This window comes from Rosa rugosa, chromosome 3, assembly GCF_958449725.1.
Source record: "Rosa rugosa chromosome 3, drRosRugo1.1, whole genome shotgun sequence".
NCBI lineage: Eukaryota > Viridiplantae > Streptophyta > Magnoliopsida > Rosales > Rosaceae > Rosa > Rosa rugosa.
The window spans coordinates 4,305,767-4,330,313 of NC_084822.1; the positions used below are offsets into that span (position 1 = coordinate 4,305,767).

At 38.0% G+C, this 24,547-nt stretch overlaps 1 protein-coding gene, 2 long non-coding RNA genes and 1 pseudogene across 4 annotated transcripts in view; 3 read left to right on the forward strand and 1 right to left on the reverse strand.

The window, feature by feature from the left end:
* Positions 1-24,547, reverse strand: part of LOC133739775 (uncharacterized) — a 44,577-nt gene that overhangs the window by 7,492 nt on the left and 12,538 nt on the right. The gene's annotated exons all lie outside the window — the stretch shown is intronic.
* Positions 1,740-3,921, forward strand: LOC133739677 (uncharacterized). 2 transcript variants are annotated; one of them, XR_009860750.1, is made up of 6 exons: positions 1,740-1,956; positions 2,104-2,136; positions 2,373-2,779; positions 3,017-3,111; positions 3,263-3,329; positions 3,727-3,921. It is a non-coding gene; the product is annotated as an uncharacterized LOC133739677 (long non-coding RNA). The 2 variants fall into 2 exon arrangements; XR_009860749.1 differs by having other exon boundaries at positions 1,740-2,779.
* On the forward strand, positions 4,601-5,898 carry LOC133735607 (basic form of pathogenesis-related protein 1-like; annotated as a pseudogene).
* Positions 7,169-7,900, forward strand: LOC133738764 (pathogenesis-related protein 1A-like). The gene has a single exon (XM_062166363.1). It carries the CDS (start codon positions 7,217-7,219, stop codon positions 7,700-7,702), a length of 486 nt encoding a protein of 161 aa, XP_062022347.1. The 5' UTR covers positions 7,169-7,216; the 3' UTR covers positions 7,703-7,900.

Below are 24,547 nucleotides of genomic sequence, written 5' to 3' on the forward strand. Positions count from 1 at the left end.
AATATTATAATCTCTCAATCGAGCGGTTGGTTTCTCCAAATTCATCTTCCACTTCATGGTTGTTTTAGAATGGACCTCAACAATTTAAATGCAATGTACAAGTCATACGACTTTAAGAAGAAAATTGGTATAGGCCAATGTATTTGTAATTAAAATTAATTTTTTTTTATCTTATGTCCATGCACATCCATCGATGGAATATATACAAACGCGATGTGAAAAAATAAGCACGTTTTGCGGTTGTCACGCCATCGGTCAACCAATAAAACATATAAGTGACTACGGTTGACCAATCCGATCGAATTCGAAAATATGGTGAAATTGGCTAAATTTTTTATCACACTCATAATTTATTGTAATAAACTCATCCAACGGTCGGTTTTTTCATTTTCTTTGAATTGATAGGGGTTGCTCTTTGGAGTGTATGATATATAAATATAGGTTTATAAGAGTAACTACGTTTGACCTAGTTGATCGAATTCGAAACGATAACCAAATTGGCTAGATTTTTTACAACCACCATAAAATATTACAATCTCTCAATCGAGCGGTTGGTTTCTCCAAATTCATCTTCCACTTCACGGTTGTTTTAGAATGGACCTCAGCAATTTAAATGCAATGTATAAGTCATACAACTTTAGGAGACAAATTAGTATAGGCCAACGTATTTGTAATTAAAAATTGAAATTTTTATTTTATGTCCACACACATCCATCGATGAAATATTTACAAACGTGATGTAAAAAAATAAGCAAGTTTTGCGTTCATCACGCCATCGGTCAACTAAGAAAACATGCAAGTGACTACAGTTGACCAATCCGATCGGGTTTGAAACTATGGTGAAATTGACTAAATTTTTAACCACACTCTTATTTTATTGTAATAATCACATCCAACGGTCAGTTTTCTCATTTTCTTTGAATTGCTATATGTTGCTCTTTGGAGTGTATGATGTATAAATATAGATTTATAAAAAATTAGTGCCTTTAAAAATTTATTTATCAATAAATTAGTATCTATATATAAATAAAGATTTTTTTTTGGTACAATATAGAATTATAGATATGTTATCTTTGATTGTATTTGATCATTATCCAATGAATTTCCAAATCTTGATTAAAAAAAAAAAATATTTGTGTCTTTAAATATTTATTTATACATAAAGCCCGCAAGGCCCGGCCCAAAAAAGCCCGCAAGGCCAAGCCCGGCCCGGCCCGAAAAAGCCCGCTTTATATGGACGGGCTTGGATCTGTCTATTTTTAATAAAGCCCGGCCCGGCCCGGCCCGCTATTATTTAAAAATATAGCAAGGCCCGGCCCAAGCCCGCTATGAATGGGCCGGGGCGGGCCGGTTGACGACCCCTATCCCCAACCTAGGTTCGAACCCCGAAGCTGTCAAAGTGGCGAGGCACTGTGCTGCAATGCACAGTTGGAGCATTTCACATGCGCCGAAGGGGTTTATCTTGGGCCTAGGAAGCCTTTGGGTTCCCCTTGACAAAGTCAAAAAAAAAAAAAAAAAAAATCTTTTTCATATGATTTTCAACCATACGACTATGGGAGGGGCGTAACGTACTTAATTTAATAATCCATTATATTTCTAAATTTTTAATTAAAAAATATATAGTAAATAACTATATATGCTGTAAATTAATTGCCTCTAATTGGTTGATTTTTTTTATACGAATCTTCTTTTCTTTTCCCATTATTTTACACAGGTGTAGTCCTTTGCCCTAATATAACTTTCCAGGTCTCTAGTCTCCTCTGTTCGTGTGTGTAGGGTGCAGCAGATTGGCCTTCGTCTCTGTTCGGGTTTTCTCCTCTCCCAACACAAAGTTGCAGACCCATTATTCCTCGCAAACCAATCTTTCTTGCTCTCACTTTGAAGCTTTTTCTTCTCTGCTTCAGGTTCGTTCTCTTCCCGAATATTCTCCGATTCGTTTTCCGTTTCCGTCTTCAGGTTCGCTCTCTCTCTCTCTATGATTCGTTTTTCATTGATTTAAAGCTTTGTTTCATTCAAGGTTTGATCTAATTCTCGATTAAAGCTCTGGGTTATTGGCGTTCATGTTTCTGACCCAGTTTTGTCTTCCTATATATGATTCTCCAGTGTCTAGAAGTTTATGGTTTTCTGAATTTGACGGTGAGTTCCCAGGTTAACCAATCACTAGAGGATCACTATATAGTTGCATTTACATTATTAGTTTATATAATCAATGGCCATGATGCTACCAAGTCTGAGGCAGAAGGCCCAGACCCATAAAATGCATTTACACTATCAGATTATATAATCATTCACCTTCTGTTCTAGAGATTAAGGATTTTGCTTGAGAAATTTCTGATCAATCCATGTTCATTTGCTTTTCCATTTTGGTGTAGTGTTGTTTCCGAAGTAAGTTCTGTACCAAGTAAGTTTTGTAATAGTAAGTAGTGCATGCCATTTTATATTTGGATTCAGAAAGTTTTAGCGTATTAGATAAGTGGCTTGATTAATATGAGCCAGTAGGAATTGTGGATAGTTTTTTTTTTTTTTTTTTTTTTTTTTTTTTTTTTCTGGCAATCGAGTTGGGGATAGTTTAATCTTAAATTGCACTTAACTTTGTTTTGACATTCCATAGTTGGCTATTGAAAGAGCTATTGCAATTTTCAGGTGTCTGTCATTCAGTCGTGCTCCCAGAGTACCAATGTGTTACAAGCTTTGCAACAGAAGTTCCCAGCCGCGTCAAAGACTCAGTTAAGGAATAAAGTGCGGGAGATATCAGATTTTTGTGGATATCCATTGGCAGGTTAGTAACTCATTTACAACTTTCATTCCCAAAAGTAGGCAGTGGCATTCTTATCTGGTAATGATTCAAATCAAACGAAACGAGTACTAGGCCTATCATCTAGATTGGAAGTTGCAGCAAGGGCTGGTCCATGTCAAATTTTAAGTATTTAAGTTACCCTATATTGAACACCTGTTGAAATAGTATAATAGACCTGGGTCTGAACCTAAGTGGTACTCTATTATTCCTTTATGCAAGATCTGCTGAAGTAACATGATAACAGAGCACAGCCAAGCCATTTTGAACTCTTTGTACTCATTTTACTGGAACTTGACTAGAAATTGGGAGTTGAGGTATGTGAATATTTTTCATTACATATAAAATTCATATCAAATAATTTATTGAACTTTGTTGATACCCTTGATGTTATGCTTTAATAGTTGAGCTGTTTGATTTACTTAATAAAACTATAACTAACCAAATATTACATGAATAAAACTCTAGAAGTTATGTTGATGGGGTAGACCAAGAAGAAGAGGCTAGCAATATCATTCATCCCATTATTGTTAAGGTAAACCCTTTCTTATTTGGGCCTGTAGGCCTGATCACATGCTTTATCTCATGTATGTTTGCTGGTCTTTAATTGCCTAACTCAAGTTTAAATCATTGGTATCTTGTCTGTATTTTTGCTTTGATTGGTTGGTAAGCATTCAGTGTGTGGTTTTGGTACTAAAAACTAACTTTTATTTAATTTGATATTTTGCACTTATTAAATAATATTTTATGCTCATCATGAATCCATTTCTGTACAACATTATGATTGCTTTCGTTGATGTTTCCTTATGAAATCCTGTTTACTCCTTTCAATATTCCTTTATCAAGGTCCAACATATATATATTTTCATCCCCTTAGTTTCATGAATTTTCTTGGGCTCAACGGTGTTTTATGATTAAGGCTTTTGGTGCAGGTATACTGATCAAACACATGTTCAAGGACAGTCCATATGCCTCTCGTTCTCCATCAAAATTCATCTGCATTTTTGAACTTAATTAGTTACAGATATTATTTCTAGTTGAAGACTTGTGAAGCATATTATTAAAGTGCTCAATTTGTTCATATTTGTTGGATTTAAAAAAGAGTTGATGTTAGGTTCTGTCTATTACTATTATCCATAATAAATTCAAATTTTTAGTAAAAACAAATTCTATTTATATAATTGGTGACAACCATTAGATTTGTTGCCTAATATAATTCAGTAATTTATTAAAAATTAAAATTAAATTTAAAAATAATTTAAAATTTGAGAATAAAAGGAGACGAAGTGAGTTTCGTCCCCTATTAGTTTGATTGGCCCCATTAAATTTAGAAAAAAAATATATAATATAAAAAGAGACGGAGTGAGTTTCGTCCCCGATTCGTCTAATTGGCACAATTAAATTTGAAAAAAAATTAAAATCTTAAAAATAAAAGGAGACGGAGTGAGTTCGTCCCTTATTCATCTGCATGGCGCCAATTTAATTAATTTTCCCTCCATTCTCTCAATGCTCAATGAGAATGGGGGATGAAATTTCATTGGATAGGGGACAAATTTTATTTCTTCTCCAAATACATTAGGAGACGGAATTTATCGGTCGTTGCATTAAATAATTTGGGACGAGCATTAGGAGACAACTTTAACCACAAAGTAGTTCCGTCTCAAATTTTTTTGGGGGATGAATTCTCAGCTATTAGAGACAAAATGATTTTGTCCCTGAATGGGTTTTCTCTAATAGTATATAGGTGCAAGCTGTAGTAGTCGAAACCGAATGCCTTGAAGCTACTACTGATATTAATGCTAATCCATGTCTTGGCTGATGCTAGAATTATTAATTGATGACATAAAGGTAGCTATAAGCACCATCACAGGTTTGCAAATTAGCTTTACTTCTACAATTTGTAATGGAGTTGCACGTCGTCTAGCTAGTATAGCTTTTGAGAATAGCCACAATTCATTTTAATTTGATAATGCCCCAAAGTGCATTGTGATCAGCTACATTAAGCTATTTCTAAAAAGGATAATTCCTTGATTCAGAAAAAAGAAAAAATTACGTAGGCTTCCTTAGCAAAGTGCATTTTAGTCATTGCTTAATTTATGCCTCCCATAGAAATAGTAATAGATATCTTTATTTTGGTAAAGATCTTAACTTATTGTTGATCTGATAATTAATTTGATTCAGAGTATTTTGGTAAGAAGCATAAAACATGATATTGACTTTGAATTCTCTCTGTGTTTGTTTAAACGAAGGAGAATTTGTTACTTGGATGTAAAAACCCCAAAACAGTTCTTGTTATAAATACACTAAAAACCACGACTCAAGAAGAAAAATAATAATAATAATAATAATAATAAATAAATAAATAAAAGGGGTTAATAAAAAAAAATATAATAATAATAAATAAACCACTGTAAATGGTCTAATGGTTCTTGCCTAATTGGGTGTGCTCCCCAATCTAGGTTCGAACCCCGAAGCTGTCAAAGTGGTCAAGCACTGTGCTACAATGCACAGTTGGAGCATTTCACATGCGCCGAATGGATTTATCTTGGGGCTAGGAAGCCTTTGGGTTCCCCTTGACAAAGTAAAAAAAAAAAAATCATTATTGGCATTTTTGTTCATGGGGTTTGCACTAGCCCACATCTCCCTTGCCCAAAACAACCCTCAGGGCTTATTTTCAAAAAAAAAAAAAAAAAAAAAACAACCCTCAGGACTACCTCAACGCCCACAATGCCGCTCGTGCCCTGGTCGGAGTCAAGCCATTGACATGGAGCAACTCTCTACCAGCCTACGCCCAGCAATACCCAAGCAAGAGAATTGCAGACTGCAAATCGGAGCATTCTTCCGGTCCCTACGGTGAGAACATTGCCGAAGCCTCGTACCCGATAACGGGCTCGAGAGCAGTGGAATTATGGGTCAATGAGAAGCCGAGTTACAACTATCAGTTGAATAAATGCGTCGGAGACCAGTGCGGTCATTATACTTAGGTAGTTTGGCGGAATTCGGCTCAGGTTGGGTGCGCTAGGGTTAAGTGCAACAGTGGGTGGTGGTTCGTCACTTGCAACTACAACCCTCCCGGTAACATTGTTGGGGAACGGCCGTATTAGAAATTAATCGTTTAGTCCTAATTAGTGATTATCTTTAGAAGATTGTTGTAAGAGTTATATTTGACCAATATAAAGCCCTATGCAAAATGCAAGTGGTCAGTGCTCAATAAGAAAATTATGATATATTCACAGAAGGAAATTATGAATTTATGTATTTAATTTTCTAATATGCTTGGAGATGTTTTCATATGTAGGTAAAATCATGTAGCTGGTCATTGGTCAAAAATCATGCATGGCGGGAATTATTCCCTTTCCTTTATTTTCTCCTACTGGTTTTCCAAAGTCACTGCATGATTCCAAAATTACGTTTTCCCCCGAAACTGACGGTCCCCAAACTTCTAGATGCATCTCCCATACTTTGATCAAGAAAAGTAAACAATATTGACCAAACAAAAAACTAATCTCTGGCCAAAACGCAGGGAGCTTTCAGGGAGCTTTTGTATGCCATAAAACGATTTACATAATGATAAAATTTTGACTTTGATACAAATTTCAGTATCTTGGACCAAAACGATTTCGACAGAAATTTCGAGTGTCTATTGAAATTTCAATTAAAATCAGTCAATATTGGTACTCAAAAACTATACTCAACTTTCAAAACTATTTTTTATTTTGATTTTTGGATGCAAATTTCGATAATTTCAAAGAAATTTGAATTCTTACATACTGCTAATTTCAATAAGGATAATTTTATAGTGAATTTTTTTTTTCCTAAGATGCATACTCGAGTAACTAGAGGCACTTTTCTTTTCACAATAGTATTGACGTAGAAATTTGCCTTTAGTATTTCGATCTCCTCTTTATAAGTGAGAGGACTTGAATTTGACTTTTTTTAATTGAATATATTTAAGAAAAAAGAAATTAGTTTTCCTTTCCGTTTTTGAGGCGGATCAAACATGCATAACGTTGTTGTTGATGTGTGCGTTGTTCCCCGAAACTGACGGAAAACTGAGAGACCATATGTACTGCGTCCAGTAATGGCTAGGTTAAGAAAAACTTCTTTAATAGCATACCCGAAATTTAATTGCCTACTAACCTCTTGAAATCGCGTTCTTACCTTAAGGTTTTTGTTTTTTGCTTAGATTTATTTCTTCATAGGTGCAATACTGACTCAAACTAAAATAAATTGTCATAATCCCCCAATTTTCGGCAACATTAGGGTTGTTTCCTTTTTTTTTTTAAAATATTTTAATTTTGTAACGTATTATGAACGTTCTGCTGTAATAGTCATGCATACATTTCCACATTCCTCGCCTATAAATACCACCATATAACTCATACATATCACAGTACCTAAAAAATTCTCCAAAGCATCAATATGGAGTTGTCTAAGATTTCATTCGCTCTCATTTCCCTCACAGCCATTGCCCTACTCCATTCCATTCATGCCCAAGACTCACAGCAAGACTATCTTGATGCCCACAACGCGGCTAGAGCCGCGGTGGGTGTTGGGCCCTTGACATGGGATGACCAAGTAGCGCGTTTTGCACAAGACTATGCCAGTACCCATGTAGGTGACTGCCAACTCGTCCATTCCGGTGGGAAATATGGTGAAAACCTTGCGATGAGCACCGGCGACTTGTCGGGCACAGATGCCGTCAACATGTGGGTGGGAGAGAAGGCCGACTATGATTACAACTCGAATACTTGCGCCGCTGGCAAGGTTTGTGGACATTATACGCAGGTCGTTTGGCGGAACTCGCTACGTGTTGGGTGTGCCAAAGTGAGGTGCAACAGTGGAGGTACCTTTATTGGGTGCAACTATGATCCTCCGGGCAACTATGTTGGGGAAAAACCTTACTGAGCAATTTTGAGAAGCACGTACACAGTATTTTACGGAGTATGTACTTAGATAAAGGAATAAGATGGAAGATGTGATTGTATCATTCCTTGTAGAATGTTATCTTAATCACGTATTGGAATAAATTCATATGTACGTTTTGATGCATAAGCTGTAAGCCTTCTATATAATGATCATGGATTATCAAGTGTCACAAATTAATTTGATCTTGCTCATATTATCATGGTTAATAACTAGATAGAACAAATGAATGCCCATCAAGGAGTTGCCATTCACCTTGATGTGTTTAACTAATCAATCAATTAATTAATTAATTTTGTTTTGCAATTTGGAATGGCAAAACCTCACAAAATTACTAGATAAATAAATACATCAAGCTGAATTTTGAAGAAATTTTCATTTCTGAAAACTTTGTCATTATTTAATATTAACGCATAGAATGTCTTACCGTATGGCACATGCGTAAACCTTTTTTTGAAAGAGAGGACGTCATATTTCATTGAGAAGTACTAATTGTTACAAAATAAATTGCTAAGTCCAGGAGGGACATGCCCACTCCAAGAAATCTGCAATCCTGAAGCCAAAGCATACTTAGCTAGCTTGTGAGCTAGCATATTTGATTCTCTATAAACATGAGAGAAAAAAGAACCAGCTAAATAAAAAATAGACAAAGAAATGTCATCAACAATTCTACCCAACTGCGAGGTATCATCTCCATCCGTTTGGATAGCTTGAACCAACTGCAGGCAGTCTGATTCAAAAATAACTGGAGCTCGAGAATTCTCCTCCACTAGCTTGCAAGCTAATCTGCTTGCCAAGGCCTCCACCACTATTGGCTGCAACACATCAGAACACTGACCGCAAGCACCTGCCACCACCGTGCTATCTGCATCTCTTACTACAATCCCTAACCCTCCCCGACGTGTGCCTTGATCAAAGGCACCATCGATATTCACCTTAAGCCAACCTGCAGGAGGAGGACTCCACGGCTTAACCTGCCTCCCCAATCTAGGTGTCACACTATGTCTGGCGACCACATATGAATGCAATATAGAATTAGTATGACAAAAGACCTGTTGCACAGTCCTTTCCTTTCCAACCCAAAGTCGTTGGTTTCTCTCTTTCCACACCCCCCATAACAACATCAGCAAAAAAGCAAAAGCACGAGGTGTGACTAGAGTATAACATAGAGCAAGCCAATCTAGCAAAGAGCTTGGTGGAGTATGCAAAACCGGAAGCAAATCTGGTGCCAACCCAATGACATCACGCATAAAACAACACTCCCTACTAACATGAGATAGGGTCTCCTCTTCTGAGTTACAGAACAAACAACCATCCGCAACTGGGACTCTTCTACTTCTGAGTTGAGAAGCAGTTGGGAGTATAGAAGCACAAACTTTCCAAACATGTACCTTAACCTTTCCAGGGATAGGAGCTGCCCAAATAAACTTCCAATGACTCGGATTGGAATTAGAGGAAGAGCCACTAGTGAGCACATGATGTAGTGAAGCAAATGTAATGTTATATGCACTTTTTGTAGTAAACAGACCTTTCATATCAAAATGCCAAATTAGTCTATCCGGAACAATGCTTCTACTAAGCGGAATGGAGCAAATTAGTAAAGCTTCATCCGCAGGAAAATTTTCAGAAATAAGCTCTTTGTTCCAATGACCATCTACCATCAGATCGCTAACTAACACCAGAGGAGAGGGACCATACCTTATTGGACGAAACAAATTCGGCCTTGGAATCCAAGGATCATCCCAAATCCGAATAGAAGTACCATTTCCAACCTGCCATCTAAGACCCGCTTGTAACACTGATTTAGCAGCAAATATTCCTCTCCAGCAAGCAGAAGCATGAGTAGGTGTAGTAGCATTTAAAAAAGAAGAGTGTGGAAAATAACGAGCTTTAAATAACCGACTCACCAAAGAACCCGGATACCGTATCAGTCTCCATCCTTGCTTGGCAAGCAAGGCTAAATTATGAGCATGCAAATCTCTAAAACCCATTCCACCCTCCTCTTTGGAGCGACAAAGACGCTCCCATGACATCCAATGAATTTTTCTTTCATTAGGTTTGCTGCCCCACCAAAACTTAGCGCACATTTGATGTAGATCATCACAAAAATTAGTTGGAAGTAAAAAACAACTCATAGCATTGGATGGTAGAGACATTAGTATAATTTAATAAAGCAAAGACATTATAGGTGGTTTAAAAATTTAATCATAAACCTTGTTTTCTTAATATTAGTATAATTCTTTTAAAATTAACATTAGCCACATACTCGTTCAATAAATATGCATGGATGGTAATTCGAAATTTTACCATTGTCATCCATTAAATAATACTTAAATAATATCATAATCCTACACATAATTCGGGATACTTTTGTTCATCCTTTTTCTTTTAAAGTCCCCGCGGTTTACCATTACATGTGTATCTCAAGTTCATGGACAGTCATGCTTTACCCTATTTTCCAAAGTTTAGTCTTCTTTTTCTTTGACTATTTTTCGAAGTTTATTACATTGCTATCCACAATTGAGAATGATTCCGAAACTGATGGATAACTAGACATAGAGCCATAGACAGACCTAGCTACCTAACTGAACTCATACGTTTTCTCGATGTATCTAATTTATGCAAGAAAAGTAACCGGATGGGACCAAAACAATTTGCTTTGATATCCAATTCTTTTTTTCTTTTTCTTTTTTGAAGGACTTTGATATCCTATTCTAATTATTGGTAGTTGAGCAAGCAGATTGATTAATCGTGACTCCTTAGAAGATCTTCTGATAAAAATTTACTGATAAAGAAATAAAAGTGCATCTGTGATTAAATTTGATATATGTAGGTACAAGTTTTGATTAACTTGGTGTGTTGGCATTCCATACAAAATGGGAAAATATCTTTGAGGTTTAACTTTCTTTATTTAAAGATATTTTCTGTTTATGAAATGGTGTAATTGATTCCCTAGGGTTTTTAGGATTTTGTGGATATCTTGGAATAAAAGCTCTTTCCTAATATAAGTCTAATTAGGGTTGTTTCTGGTTTGTTTGAGGGGTTGCCGCTGGTTGAATAGATATTGCAGGAATATACTCGGCAAAACAGTACTTCGCATACGCAAGAATTTTTGGTTTGAGTCTTGCATGTTTGTTTGAGTTTGTGCCTTCACAAAGAGTCAAAACACTTGGTCCATGTATAAGTGTTTGTGATCATAGTTTCATATGCATAATACTCTCTCGAGATCAGTAGAGCGACTGTGAAGAAAGAAGAACAAGATTTGAAGATCGTTCAAGTGAAGGAGTTCTTGAAGGAAGACAAACTTTGTATTAGATTTTGTGTGAATCTTTTAGCCGAGCTAGTGCTATTCAAAGTTTGTAAAAGAACATATCCTTTTCAATATGATGATCTTTATTTTGGGTTCTCAAGAGTAAGAGCCCCGCAGTGTTTTTAATCTCATATTTGAGGTTTTCACTGCGTAACCAAAATCTGGTGTTTAGTTTGTTATTTTGGTTTCTGCTGCCCAGTAAGGATTGATCAGTGCACTGCAATCCTCGTTTTCCAGAAAATCATATTCTGTCCTTGTATTTTCAATATATGTCTCAACACAATTATAAATCAAGTCTTAAGTTCGAAATTTTTCTCTTTATAGATTATTGTTATGATTTTTATACAAAAAAAAAAAAAAATTAAAAAAATGTGTAGCTCGTGTACCTCTACTATGATTTCCAGCTCTCAACTAGAAATATTGTGACAGGCCGTCAATTGGCTTTTCTCGATATGGACAAGATTTAAAATAATAGACTATAAGATAGCAGTTTACTTTTCTAGATTTGTACATTATTACCAAGTATGTCAACTTATAAAAAAAAAATGTCAACTTTAAATAGTTTGGGGACAGTTGTCTACACTGATCTTCTTGAATGGGCACTTAATGACTGACAATTATTAGGTTCACCCTTTGGGTGAATGAGCATATTCACCATCTCTTGGGATTAAGGCATAATAATTTTATAATTTTCTAATCCGACTATTCATGTTGTATAATGTAATACAAAGATTAGTTCTGTAAAAATGACTATTTTGCTATGCCTACTTGCCCTTTGAAAGTTGTTTGGAATTATGCTGATGAGTGGACTGGGGTCAACCTAAGGAAAAATGTTGATTCTATTTATAGCAATGTTTATCTTGCCTGGCAAAAACCTGCTGATAATTTTTACAAGTTGAACGTGGACGGTACTAGTAGTTCCTCTTCTGGCAAGATTGGTGCTGGGGGTGTGATCAGAGACCATTTTGGCAACTGGATTAGTGGATTTCAAGTGAATTTAGGTGTTGGGAACATCCTTGATGTTGAGGCTTGGGGTCTGTACTTTGGGCTTAAAATGGCTGCATGCTTGCACATCTCTCAACTTGAGGTTGAGTCTGATTCTGCAGTGTTGGTGCAGCTGGTTCAGAGTTCTGATCTTGACAATCATCCTCTTGGTTCTCTTCTGACTGGTTGTCTAAATCTCATGAACAACATGGGGGATGCTCATATTAGGCATATCTTCAGAGAGTGCAACATGACTGCAGACGCCTTGGCCAAAGATAGTATTAACCATGAGCTTGGTTTCATTACCCTTGATGACACTCCCATTCATGCTGCTCAACCTTACCTGGATGACATAGCCTCTGAGTCTAGAGCAAGAAGAAGTGCTTACTCTAGTTCTTAGTCTGTTTGTTTTTTGTGTTTGGGCCTTCTAGGCCCCGTTTGTAACCAAAAAAAAAAAAATTAGCTCAGTAAAAAACCAATCAAATTGATAACCTTGTAATTATTCATTTTGTAATACCCCGAAAAATCCAAATTAAATTCCATGGATTTTAGAAATGATTTCACGATAGTAGGAGCGAGTACGAAGCTTGGAGAAGTTGTGGAATTAGTTCGAACGATTTTATTTTCGAAAACGAACGTTTTTAGGGGGTCAACAAAGTTGACTTTTTATACGTCCAAAATTTGGGAAAACTTCCTTCATGAAAGTTGTAGAGCTCGTCGATACGAGTTCGTGGACATGTGGAACGCATTATTCGGAGTTCGTATGATTAAGTTATGAATTTTCGAAAATTGGGAATTTTCTATAAATAGGAAATTTTCTGATTTTATTTTCATTTAAGGACGAAAAAAAGTTCTTTTTGCGGAAAAGCCCCCAGCTCTCTCCGTTCTCTCTCCTCTGTTTCTCGTCAGACCCGGCGGGTCGTGTTCGACCCGACCCGGCTGGTTCTCTCCCCTCCGGCCTCCTCCGGCCCCGGACCCGGACTCCCCCGTGATCGCCGCTCCACGCCCAGCCGTCCCCTCCCATCGCTTCGTCGAGCCGCTGCCCCCAGACCTGGATCGAAGATGCTCAGCCAAACGGATTCGGACCCGACCGGATCTCCTACTTCCGGCGACTACCCGGCAGATTTCTTCGACTTTTTGGGTTGTCCTCCTTCCCCTGATCATCCCCATATAAGCCTTGCATGACGATTTTGAGTGTAGACCGCTAGATCAAGGTTTGACTTTTTGGACGCCTCTGATTCAATCTAGGATCTGATCGTGCGGCCGAGATTAATCCAACTTCAACGCTTGATCTAGGACGATCTAGACCTTGTCTCAGAAAAAGTCAGGTATTAAAGTGGTTCAATTCTGTATTTTGAAGAAGTTTGTAGTTGACAACTTTAGCATCTGAGGTGGTTGGCCGGCGTTGACCGCCGCGTTGACCGCCGCGTTGACCGCCGTCTGACCTCCGCATGTGGCGGCGCGTCGGACCATATTTTGAGTTTATATTATCTGTACGATGATCTATGCATCCATACGAGCGTTTTGGTATATTACAAGGTTATGTTAGAAAAAGTTGGTAAATAGTGAATTTACGTTTTGACGTTACTATTTAACGTTTTTACGTTTATCTTCGGTTTACGATCTGCGAAGATCAGACCATCGGTTTTACTTCAAATTTTAATATGTTGATCGTATGACTGTCCCGGTGACTTTGTGTGGTCATGGGCGAAGATCCGACCGTTGGATCTTCGTATAAATGCAAAACAGTGATTAGGGAGGCGATTCGTGAGAATCCGTCCGTCGGATTTTTGTATAAATTTGTGAAGATGTTAGTAAGGACGATTCAGGAAGATCCGACCGTTGGATCTTCGTGATGATTTTTGGAGGGTGATCCTAAAGGCGATCCATGAGGATCCGACCGTTGGATCATCATTTAATTTCGATCCGACCGTTGGATTGTCGTTTGAGTATGTTTTTGAGTTATTGGCTAAAATAAGGTCATGTGTGATTAGGTGATTGACGGTCTCCCTTGGGTGAAAGATTTCGGTGTGTATTGTGTTGAATTGAAGACGCAGCGGGAATATCGAGGTGAGTAAACCTCACGTGGTTCATATTACGAACCCAATACAATTAATTGCTTTATTTTGTTGCAATCATATGAACTATAGTTGGTATTAATGGGCATTCCTGTGTGAATGTCTATCTATATATATATTATTTATGTGAAATAATATGTATTGTTGAAATTGTGAGATATTATGTACTGTTATGGTTGTGTTGAGTTTATTGTTGAAAAGCAACAATATTGTGAGAGGTATTAAATTTATTGTTGAGAAACAATAAATTGTTGATTTGTTGAGATATATTGATCTGTGGAGATCAATAGGTCACGGGGGTGACCATGGCATCTATTAGTGAACCACGCCCTTGTACCGGGTAGGTGAAAACTAATAGCATTAAATCGTGAACCACGCCCTCGCGCCGGGTAGGTGGAAACGATCAGTTAGAGCTCTAGTCTGTCTGCCAAATGTTGAGTGACCTTATGAGGGTAACGGGGAGTGACTCATAAGTGTATAATATTTATATATATATATATATATATTTATATATATATGAGAGTGAGAAAGTGAAGTGGTTTTGTGGTGATCATTGTAATTGTGATGTTTCTACATTTCTATACTTGAGTTAAAGGAAATGTATTTTATTAAATCAACAGTTCTTTTTGTTTACTCATACTGGCTGTAAAAAGCTTACCGGGTTTTGTGTTGTTGCAACTCCCGGTACACTATTCAAATTGTGTAGCGGGTAATCCTACAGGACAGGAGAACCAGGACGGTGATCGTGCGGTTAGAGCAATTGTTAGAGTTTTACAGCAATTGTACGTTGTGAGGTGTGTTATGCTCATTTGAGCTTTACAATATTGCTTGTGAGAGTGAATTGTAATAATGAACTCGAAGTTTCGAGATTTGGATTTTGTAATTGTAATTATTCATGTTTCGGATTTGAATTTACTATTCAAAATTCGGGGCGTGACAGTTTGGTATCAAAGCGTAAGGTGCATATTTGGTGATGTGTCAATACCTTCCTAGTGATGGCCCGTCTGCAGCGGATCCCCATCGTGTGCTCTTCGGTATTGGCTAAGTCATTGGGTATGCGTGAGTGTTGGGAGTTGTTTAGGCCGCTAGGTCGTTTTAGGAACGTGAATACCTTCCCTATAGTATTGACTTGGTTAATATGAATTTGTATTTGACTTATACTGTGTTTTAAGTGTTATACAAGTATTAGCCAAGCATACTATACTCCTTAGGTGATGGATATTCGAAGGGGTTGTACTTAGAACCTTACAGTTGTCTTGTAGGTTCGTATGGGAATAAGTTCAGTGGCCGCGAGTTACAATCCTTGAGGAATAGGAACCTCTTGATTCAACTCTGTTAAGTCAACGAGGATTGTTTTATGGAAATGAGGTTCTTTTGATTGTTGAAGTGTTTGGTTGAAGGCATGATGTGGATCTATGCACGTACCTAGGTTGGATACGAGTATAAATTGATAGAGATTTTTCCTTCTTAAGTTGGATATACAAATGTTTTTGGATGGGATGTACGTATCAAGGATTAAATATCTTGTTTTGTAATGAGATGTCCTTGTGGAGTTGGTTAGTAGGGTTGAGGTTAGGGAAGAAATTATTGCGGTTACTTCTTCCTTGTGCTTGTAAGTTGTTAAGCAGGGTTTAAGGTGCGAGACAAGAATTTTATTTTGTGCTCGATGGTTAGAGATGAGAGACCATTGTTTTGGGTTGCCGTTGAGTACTATAATTCCTTCAGAATTAAGATTGTCGGTAGAATTGGAATTAGTAGTAGTTTTGGTGATTCGGAATTTGAATTGAGTTCGCGAGATGTGTTTTATATACGTGGTTGATGTTGCTTGCATCATTTTGGAACGATACGTTACGATTCACAAGGAAAACTGAATTTGAAATTTATTCATTTGAACACCATGGGTTGATGACCTGACCGTGACTTGTGAATATAGTTTTGTTCAAGTGAATGAAATTAAATTTTGAGGCCTATGTATGGTGCAGGAAGAAGCATGGAGGACATGTTAGAGTCAGGCAAGGGTTTGCCTTTGGTGATTGATTTTAGGTGATATAGTTAAACGCAATTTCAGATATTGATTTTAGTGACTTTGTTAGGTATCCATAGTGGTTCAAGTGAATTACTATGTGATATGGAGTTTGATTCGATTTCTGAATCGCTAAATGCTAGGGATTGAATTGTGGTGAGTTTTTGTTGAAGCAATTGATAGATGGAATTATCGAGATTCTATAAGAGTTGTAAGAGTAACTCTAAAGACGTGGGTTTTTCCTAGCTAACTCAGGATGTGTTTAGCTTTATAAATCCCTAATCCTATCGATGAAATTGTTTGTGTTTGGTTTGACTCAGAGGATACTAGCTAGACCTCGATGCGACTTATTTGATTGTTGGATTCTTTTTGAGTGATTGTTTTTATTGCATCATTATGAAAGAAGTGTGCAGTAGAGTTGTTTATGGTTTTGAAAATAGTATTGGGTGACCAAGGTTCGATCCTTGGTGTTGTTGTTGGTTAAACAAAAAGAAAAGAAAACATGCACACCATCTTATTGATTTTATATTACAAAAAAAAAAAAAAAAAAAAAAAAAAAAAAAAAAAACGAGGACTATGCTATACTAAGCCTAGTCAGCAGCTCCGGATGGATTTAGGCTGAGCTCAAGAGAAACGTTTGAGCCACTGTGGTAACCGCCTGAGCCACCAGAATAGTAACCAAAAGCGCTACCTTCCTCGGAAGTAGCCTTCAGGTTACCAAAGACGTCCTCGCCGTGCACGGGGAACAGAGGAAGAGTTTGAACCTCCTGGTGATCTCCTCCTCGTTGTTGCAGGGATGTTTGTCCTCCTGTTGTGCCAAAAGAGTTGTACTGGTATTAGTGTTGAAGTGTGAGGAAGAATATGAAACAAAATTTAAATCAAGAAATCCTTCATTACCAGTAGAATAGGTGGAACCAAAGTTGAGATCAATGGATCTACCATCATCAGTAGAACTAGTGGACCCAAAATTGATGTCAATGGATCCACCAGCTGGCCCAAAATTGATGTCGATGGATCAACCAGCACCAGTAGAACCAGTGGACCCAAAATTGAGATCAATGGATCCACCAGTACCAAGAGAACTAGTTTCCATGGGCACTGGAGCAGCCTGTTTACACCTATTCATCTGCTTCTCTCGAGCCCTGACGTTCTGGAACCAAAAGTAAATGTTCTTACCCTCAACATGACCATACTGGTTCAGCTGGAGGTAGATCTCGTGAATGTGCTCTGTAGTTGGGCACTTAAATCCCTTGACGTAGTAAAGATCCTTGAGGATTCTTATTTGTTCTGGAGTAGGAATCCACCTGGTACGGCTTCGCCAGAAATCCATGTTGGCACTACTTCCAGCTGCTTGGGTGTTTCCTCCCTCCTCTGTTGGTTGCTGTTGTTGTGGTTCCATTTGTTGCGGGGTTTGGAGCTCCATTAGTTGCAGAGTTCGTGGCTCTTGGGTCATGGAGTGAGAGGATGTGAAAATCGAGGAATACATGGTTTAGTGTTTGAGGGAGATTTTGTTAGAAGGATTGGAGTTGTTGAACTGGTGATTGGAGATCTGAGATTCTCAGAGGAAAGATGAGATCGAATCTTCAAATGGAAGAAAAGATCTGAGAAAGAAGGATTGAAGATTTGGAGGAAAAGATTGAAGATCTGAGAGTGAAAAACTGGGGATTTGAGAAGAGAAAGGCTGAAGAGTTGAGAGAGAAAGGCTTGAGCTCGGAAGAAAATTTCTTTTCCTTTGGAGTGAACAGTCGCGTCTCCAGAATGCACCTATTTATAGAACAAGGTGAGCAGATCTCCACCGTTGGATGAACGATCTCAGAATTTGAATCCACGCGTTGGATTAAAGTCGCCCCGAAACCCGGAAAAGCTGTTGGCGCGTGGAGAGCGTGTAAGGGGACCGAGGGAATCTCGAGGCGCTGTGGCAGACAGCTGTAGCCGAAAGCAGATTTGACTGCCGTAAATCACGGAAGGGATAAGCCGTGACACAAGTGGGCCGTACTTGGGCCTGTCTCGGATCAAGGCATCACTGTAGCTGTGGGTGGAGGCCTGATGGGCCGAGTTTCAGAAACAGTTTTGGACATGATGGGCCGAGTTTCTGAAACAGTTTTGGATGAGTTGGGCCGGATTTCTGTAACAGTTTTGGATACGTTGGGCTGGGTTTCTGCAACAGTCTTGGATGTTTTGGGCCGAATTGTTGAAACAGTTGGTTTAAATAAAAGGATTGGTATGGATAATAACGTGAGCAGCCGTGCTCGAGTGGTTGAGTGTAAAGTTCGTGTACAAGAGGTCTGAGGTTCGAACCTCGCCTCTCGTTTATTTTTATTATGTTCGTTTATGACATAATAAGTATAAAATTTGTACACATTATATTAAGCACAGCTTGTGCTCCAGTGGCTGGGGACAAAAGTTTTGTGCAGCAGGTTGAGGTTTCGAACCTTGCCTTCCCCGTTATTTTATTTATGTCGCTTATGACATAATAAATATAACACGTGGGCATATATTAATGAAGGCAGCTCTTGCTTCAGTGGTTGGGAGCAAAACCTTCGTGTTCGAGGTCGGGAGTTCGAACCTTACCTCTTACAAATATTTTTGGATCTCGTATATGCTTGATATACGGACGTATATACGGTATGTACGGTATACATACGTATATACGGTCTGTATGGTATGCATACGTATATACGGTATACCTATGGTATGTACAATTTCATACCGTAGCCGAGCTAAAAAGTTGTGGGCCAAATAGTAAGCCCAAATGGTAGGCCCAAATGGTAGACCCAAATGGTAAGCCCAATTGTTCGGCCCGATTAGTAGGCCCAAATGTTAAACCCAAATTGGTTTGGGCCGGTTCGAAATGTGGATGGTCCGATTTCTTCAGGCTCAATTGGCCAGCCCTAGTGCTTAGCCCAGGGATTGAGCAAGCCCAAGTCATCATCATTGGGTGACATAATTTATTGGCGTGCTTTTTGGGATGATTTGTTTTGAGTGATGCATCTCTATGGTTGTGTAGAATAGTGCATGCTTAAGTTTTACTATAGAGATTTACCGTGATGCTAATGGAGTAGCGAAACGCTTTGTGGGAGTGTTTACTGTGCTTGTATGCCAGTACAGAGTGATGATCTATGTGAAGATCTATGTGATGATCTATGTGAAGATCTATGTAAGGATCTATGAGATGATCCATGTGATGATTTTGTGTAATTGATATGGAGTGATGTTGAGCAGTTGTGTTGTGCGTTCACGTTTGTGATGAAAGGATTTAGTGGCCATAGGAATGTATTTTTATACAAAGGATTGTGGCTTTGTAGATTACTACAGATTTGGAAAAGATGGAGATTTTATGATTAGGTCAACCTTAATCGAGAGGAATTGACTTACGCTCAAATTTCGGGACGAAATTTCTTTAAGGAGGGTAGATTGTAATACCCCGAAAAATCCAAATTAAATTCCATGGATTTTAGAAATGATTTCACGATAGTAGGAGCGAGTACGAAGCTTGGAGAAGTTGTGGAATTAGTTCGAACGATTTTATTTTCGAAAACGAACGTTTTTAGGGGGTCAACAAAGTTGACTTTTTATACGTCCAAAATTGGGAAAACTTCCTTCATGAAAGTTGTAGAGCTCGTCGATACGAGTTCGTGGACATGTGGAACGCATTATTCGGAGTTCGTATGATTAAGTTATGAATTTTCGAAAATTGGGAATTTTCTATAAATAGGAAATTTTCTGATTTTATTTTCATTTAAGGACGAAAAAAGTTCTTTTTGCGGAAAAGCCCCCAGCTCTCTCCGTTCTCTCTCCTCTGTTTCTCGTCAGACCCGGCGGGTCGTGTTCGACCCGACCCGGCTGGTTCTCTCCCCTCCGGCCTCCTCCGGCCCCGGACCCGGACTCCCCCGTGATCGCCGCTCCACGCCCAGCCGTCCCCTCCCATCGCTTCGTCGAGCCGCTGCCCCCAGACCTGGATCGAAGATGCTCAGCCAAACGGATTCGGACCCGACCGGATCTCCTACTTCCGGCGACTACCCGGCAGATTTCTTCGACTTTTTGGGTTGTCCTCCTTCCCCTGATCATCCCCATATAAGCCTTGCATGACGATTTTGAGTGTAGACCGCTAGATCAAGGTTTGACTTTTTGGACGCCTCTGATTCAATCTAGGATCTGATCGTGCGGCCGAGATTAATCCAACTTCAACGCTTGATCTAGGACGATCTAGACCTTGTCTCAGAAAAAGTCAGGTATTAAAGTGGTTCAATTCTGTATTTTGAAGAAGTTTGTAGTTGACAACTTTAGCATCTGAGGTGGTTGGCCGGCGTTGACCGCCGCGTTGACCGCCGTCTGACCTCCGCATGTGGCGGCGCGTCGGACCATATTTTGAGTTTATATTATCTGTACGATGATCTATGCATCCATACGAGCGTTTTGGTATATTACAAGGTTATGTTAGAAAAAGTTGGTAAATAGTGAATTTACGTTTTGACGTTACTATTTAACGTTTTTACGTTTATCTTCGGTTTACGATCTGCGAAGATCAGACCATCGGTTTTACTTCAAATTTTAATATGTTGATCGTATGACTGTCCCGGTGACTTTGTGTGGTCATGGGCGAAGATCCGACCGTTGGATCTTCGTATAAATGCAAAACAGTGATTAGGGAGGCGATTCGTGAGAATCCGTCCGTCGGATTTTTGTATAAATTTGTGAAGATGTTAGTAAGGACGATTCAGGAAGATCCGACCGTTGGATCTTCGTGATGATTTTTGGAGGGTGATCCTAAAGGCGATCCGTGAGGATCCGACCGTTGGATCATCATTTAATTTCGATCCGACCGTTGGATTGTCGTTTGAGTATGTTTTTGAGTTATTGGCTAAAATAAGGTCATGTGTGATTAGGTGATTGACGGTCTCCCTTGGGTGAAAGATTTCGGTGTGTATTGTGTTGAATTGAAGACGCAGCGGGAATATCGAGGTGAGTAAACCTCACGTGGTTCATATTACGAACCCAATACAATTAATTGCTTTATTTTGTTGCAATCATATGAACTATAGTTGGTATTAATGGGCATTCCTGTGTGAATGTCTATCTATATATATATTATTTATGTGAAATAATATGTATTGTTGAAATTGTGAGATATTATGTACTGTTATGGTTGTGTTGAGTTTATTGTTGAAAAGCAACAATATTGTGAGAGGTATTAAATTTATTGTTGAGAAACAATAAATTGTTGATTTGTTGAGATATATTGATCTGTGGAGATCAATAGGTCACGGGGGTGACCATGGCATCTATTAGTGAACCACGCCCTTGTACCGGGTAGGTGGAAACTAATAGCATTAAATCGTGAACCACGCCCTCGCGCCGGGTAGGTGGAAACGATCAGTTAGAGCTCTAGTCTGTCTGCCAAATGTTGAGTGACCTTATGAGGGTAACGGGGAGTGACTCATAAGTGTATAATATTTATATATATATATATATTTATATATATATGAGAGTGAGAAAGTGAAGTGGTTTTGTGGTGATCATTGTAATTGTGATGTTTCTACATTTCTATACTTGAGTTAAAGGAAATGTATTTTATTAAATCAACAGTTCTTCTTGTTTACTCATACTGGCTGTAAAAAGCTTACCGGGTTTTGTGTTGTTGCAACTCCCGGTACACTATTCAAATTGTGTAGCGGGTAATCCTACAGGACAGGAGAACCAGGACGGTGATCGTGCGGTTAGAGCAATTGTTAGAGTTTTACAGCAATTGTACGTTGTGAGGTGTGTTATGCTCATTTGAGCTTTACAATATTGCTTGTGAGAGTGAATTGTAATAATGAACTCGAAGTTTCGAGATTTGGATTTTGTAATTGTAATTATTCATGTTTCGGATTTGAATTTACTATTCAAAATTCGGGGCGTGACACATTTCTATAAAATACATGGACATTATACGCGTTTGGCGCAACTCGCTACATGTTGGGTGTGCCAAAGTGAGGTGCAACAGTGGAGGTACCTTTATTGGGTGCAACTATGATCCCCCGGGCAACTATGTTGGGGAAAAACCTTACTGAGCTATTTTGAGAAACATACAGTATTTTATGGAGTATGTACTTCAAAGAATAAGATGGAAGATGTAATTGTATCATTCCTCGTAGAATGTCATTGTAATCACGTATTGGAATAAATTCTTATGTACGTTTTGATGCATAAGCTATAAGCTATAAGCCTTCTATATAATGATCATAGATTATCAAGTGTCACAAATTAATTTGATCTTGCTCATATTATCATGGTTAGTAATTAGATAGAACAAATGAAACCATCAAAGAGTTGCCATTCACCTTGATGTGTTGTAAAGATCAATTAGCTAATTTTGTTTTGCAATGGGAATGGCAAAACTTCACAAAATTACTAGATAAATAAGTACATCAAGCTGGATTTTGAAGAAATTTTCATTTCTGAAAACTTGATGTCATTATTTACTATTAACGCATAGAATGTCTTAACGTATGGTACATGCTGACATGCATAAAACTTGTTTTCTTAGTAAAACAAAGACATTGTAGGTAGTTTAAAAACTTAATCATAAACCTTGTTTTCTTAATATTAACATAATTCTTTTAAAATTAACATTAGCTACATACTCGTGCAATTCAAATGCATGGATTAGAATTCGAAATTCTACCATTTTCATCCATTAAATAATACTCAAATAAGATCATAATTAATCCTGCATATAATTCGGGCCGGGTTTCTTTTAAAGACCCCGCCGTTTACCATTACATGTGTATCTCAAGTTCATGGATTTTACCCAATTTTCCAAAGTTTAGTCTTCTTTTTCTTTGACTATTTTTCAAAGTTTATTACATTGCTGTCCACAATTGAGAATAATTCCGAAACTGATGGATAACTAGGTATAGATAGACCTAGCTACCTAACTGAACTTATACGTTTTCTCGATATATCTAATTTATGCAAGAAAAGTAACCGGATGGGACCAAAACAATTTGCATACTATTCTCATTATTAGTAGTTGACGAAGTAGATTGATTAATCGTCACTCCTGAAAAGATCTTATGATTAAAATTTACTGATAAAGAAATAAAAGTGTATCCGTGATCAAATTTGTCTGATGATATATATATATAAAAAAAAAATATATATCGGGTGATATATATACAGTCTGTCTCAGGTGCGGACGGTACGGATTTCCCGTTTTCCTCCACTTTCCGGCCACATTTTCACATCTTAACCGTTCAGTTTTTAGGTCATAATGTATAGATCACCTCTGCAAAATTTCAGCCAATTTGGTGATCGTTAAGGCATCCAAAACTGCAATTTACCATTATAAATACGAACGGTTCCGGTTCTACAGATTCGGTCCGTTGGATGCCTTAACGATCACCAAATTGGCTGAAATTTTGCAGAGGTGATCTATAAATTAGGACCTAAAAACTGAACAGTTAAGATGTAAAAATGTGGCCGGAAAGTGGTCGAAAACAGGAAATCTGTACCGAAATTTCGGTACGGACGTCCACACCTGAGAAATATATATATATATATATATATATATATATATATATATATATATATATATATATATATATATATATCCTATCCAGAGTGAGGTCTCGCTCTGAAATTAAAGTGCGAGGTTGGAGTTTAGGGTCACTTTTCGGTCGCATATCCACATCTCGACCGTTCAGTTTTTAGGTACTAATATATAGATCATCTCTGCAAAATTTCAGCCAAATTGATGATCTTTGCGGTATCTTAACTCGCTTAAACCAATGGACGAACTGAATCTGTCAAACCTGAACCGTACTAACTTTAAGGCAGTTATCAATGCCTTAACGACTATCAATTTAGCTGAAATTTTGCATAGATGATCTATACATTAGTACCTAAAAACTGAACGGTCGAGATATGGATACGCGACCGAAAAGTGACCCTAAACTCCAACCTCGCACTTTAATTTCAGAGCGAGACCTCGCTCTGGATAGGGTCTGTATTTATATATATATATATGTCTCTCCTGTCTTAAGTTTGAATTTTTTCTCTTTACATAATGTTATCATTTCTATATAAAAAAAATTAAAAAATTGTGTAGCTCGTGTACCTCCACTATGATTTCTAGCTCTCAATTAGAAATATTTTGACAGGCCATGAATTGGCTTTTCTCGAGGGCATGATTTAAAATATTAGCTAGACTATAAGCATAGCAGTTTACCTTTCTAGATTTGTACATCACCAAGTATGTCAACTTTAGATAGTTATCAAAAACTAGATTGGGGATTGTTGCCTAATGCCTACACTGATCTTCTTGAATGTGCACTTAACAACAAGGAGCTTTTGAAAGCAACTAGATAGTCCCCCCGCGCATTGCCACGGGTTCCTTTTTTCTTTTTTCTTTTTTCTCAAATTTTGTTTAGGGTAAGGGAAAACAGTTC

Bases quoted from the DNA above. Each gene is read 5' to 3' on its own strand.
- LOC133738764 (XM_062166363.1), top strand. From the start codon at position 7,217: ATGGAGTTGTCTAAGATTTCATTCGCTCTCATTTCCCTCACAGCCATT.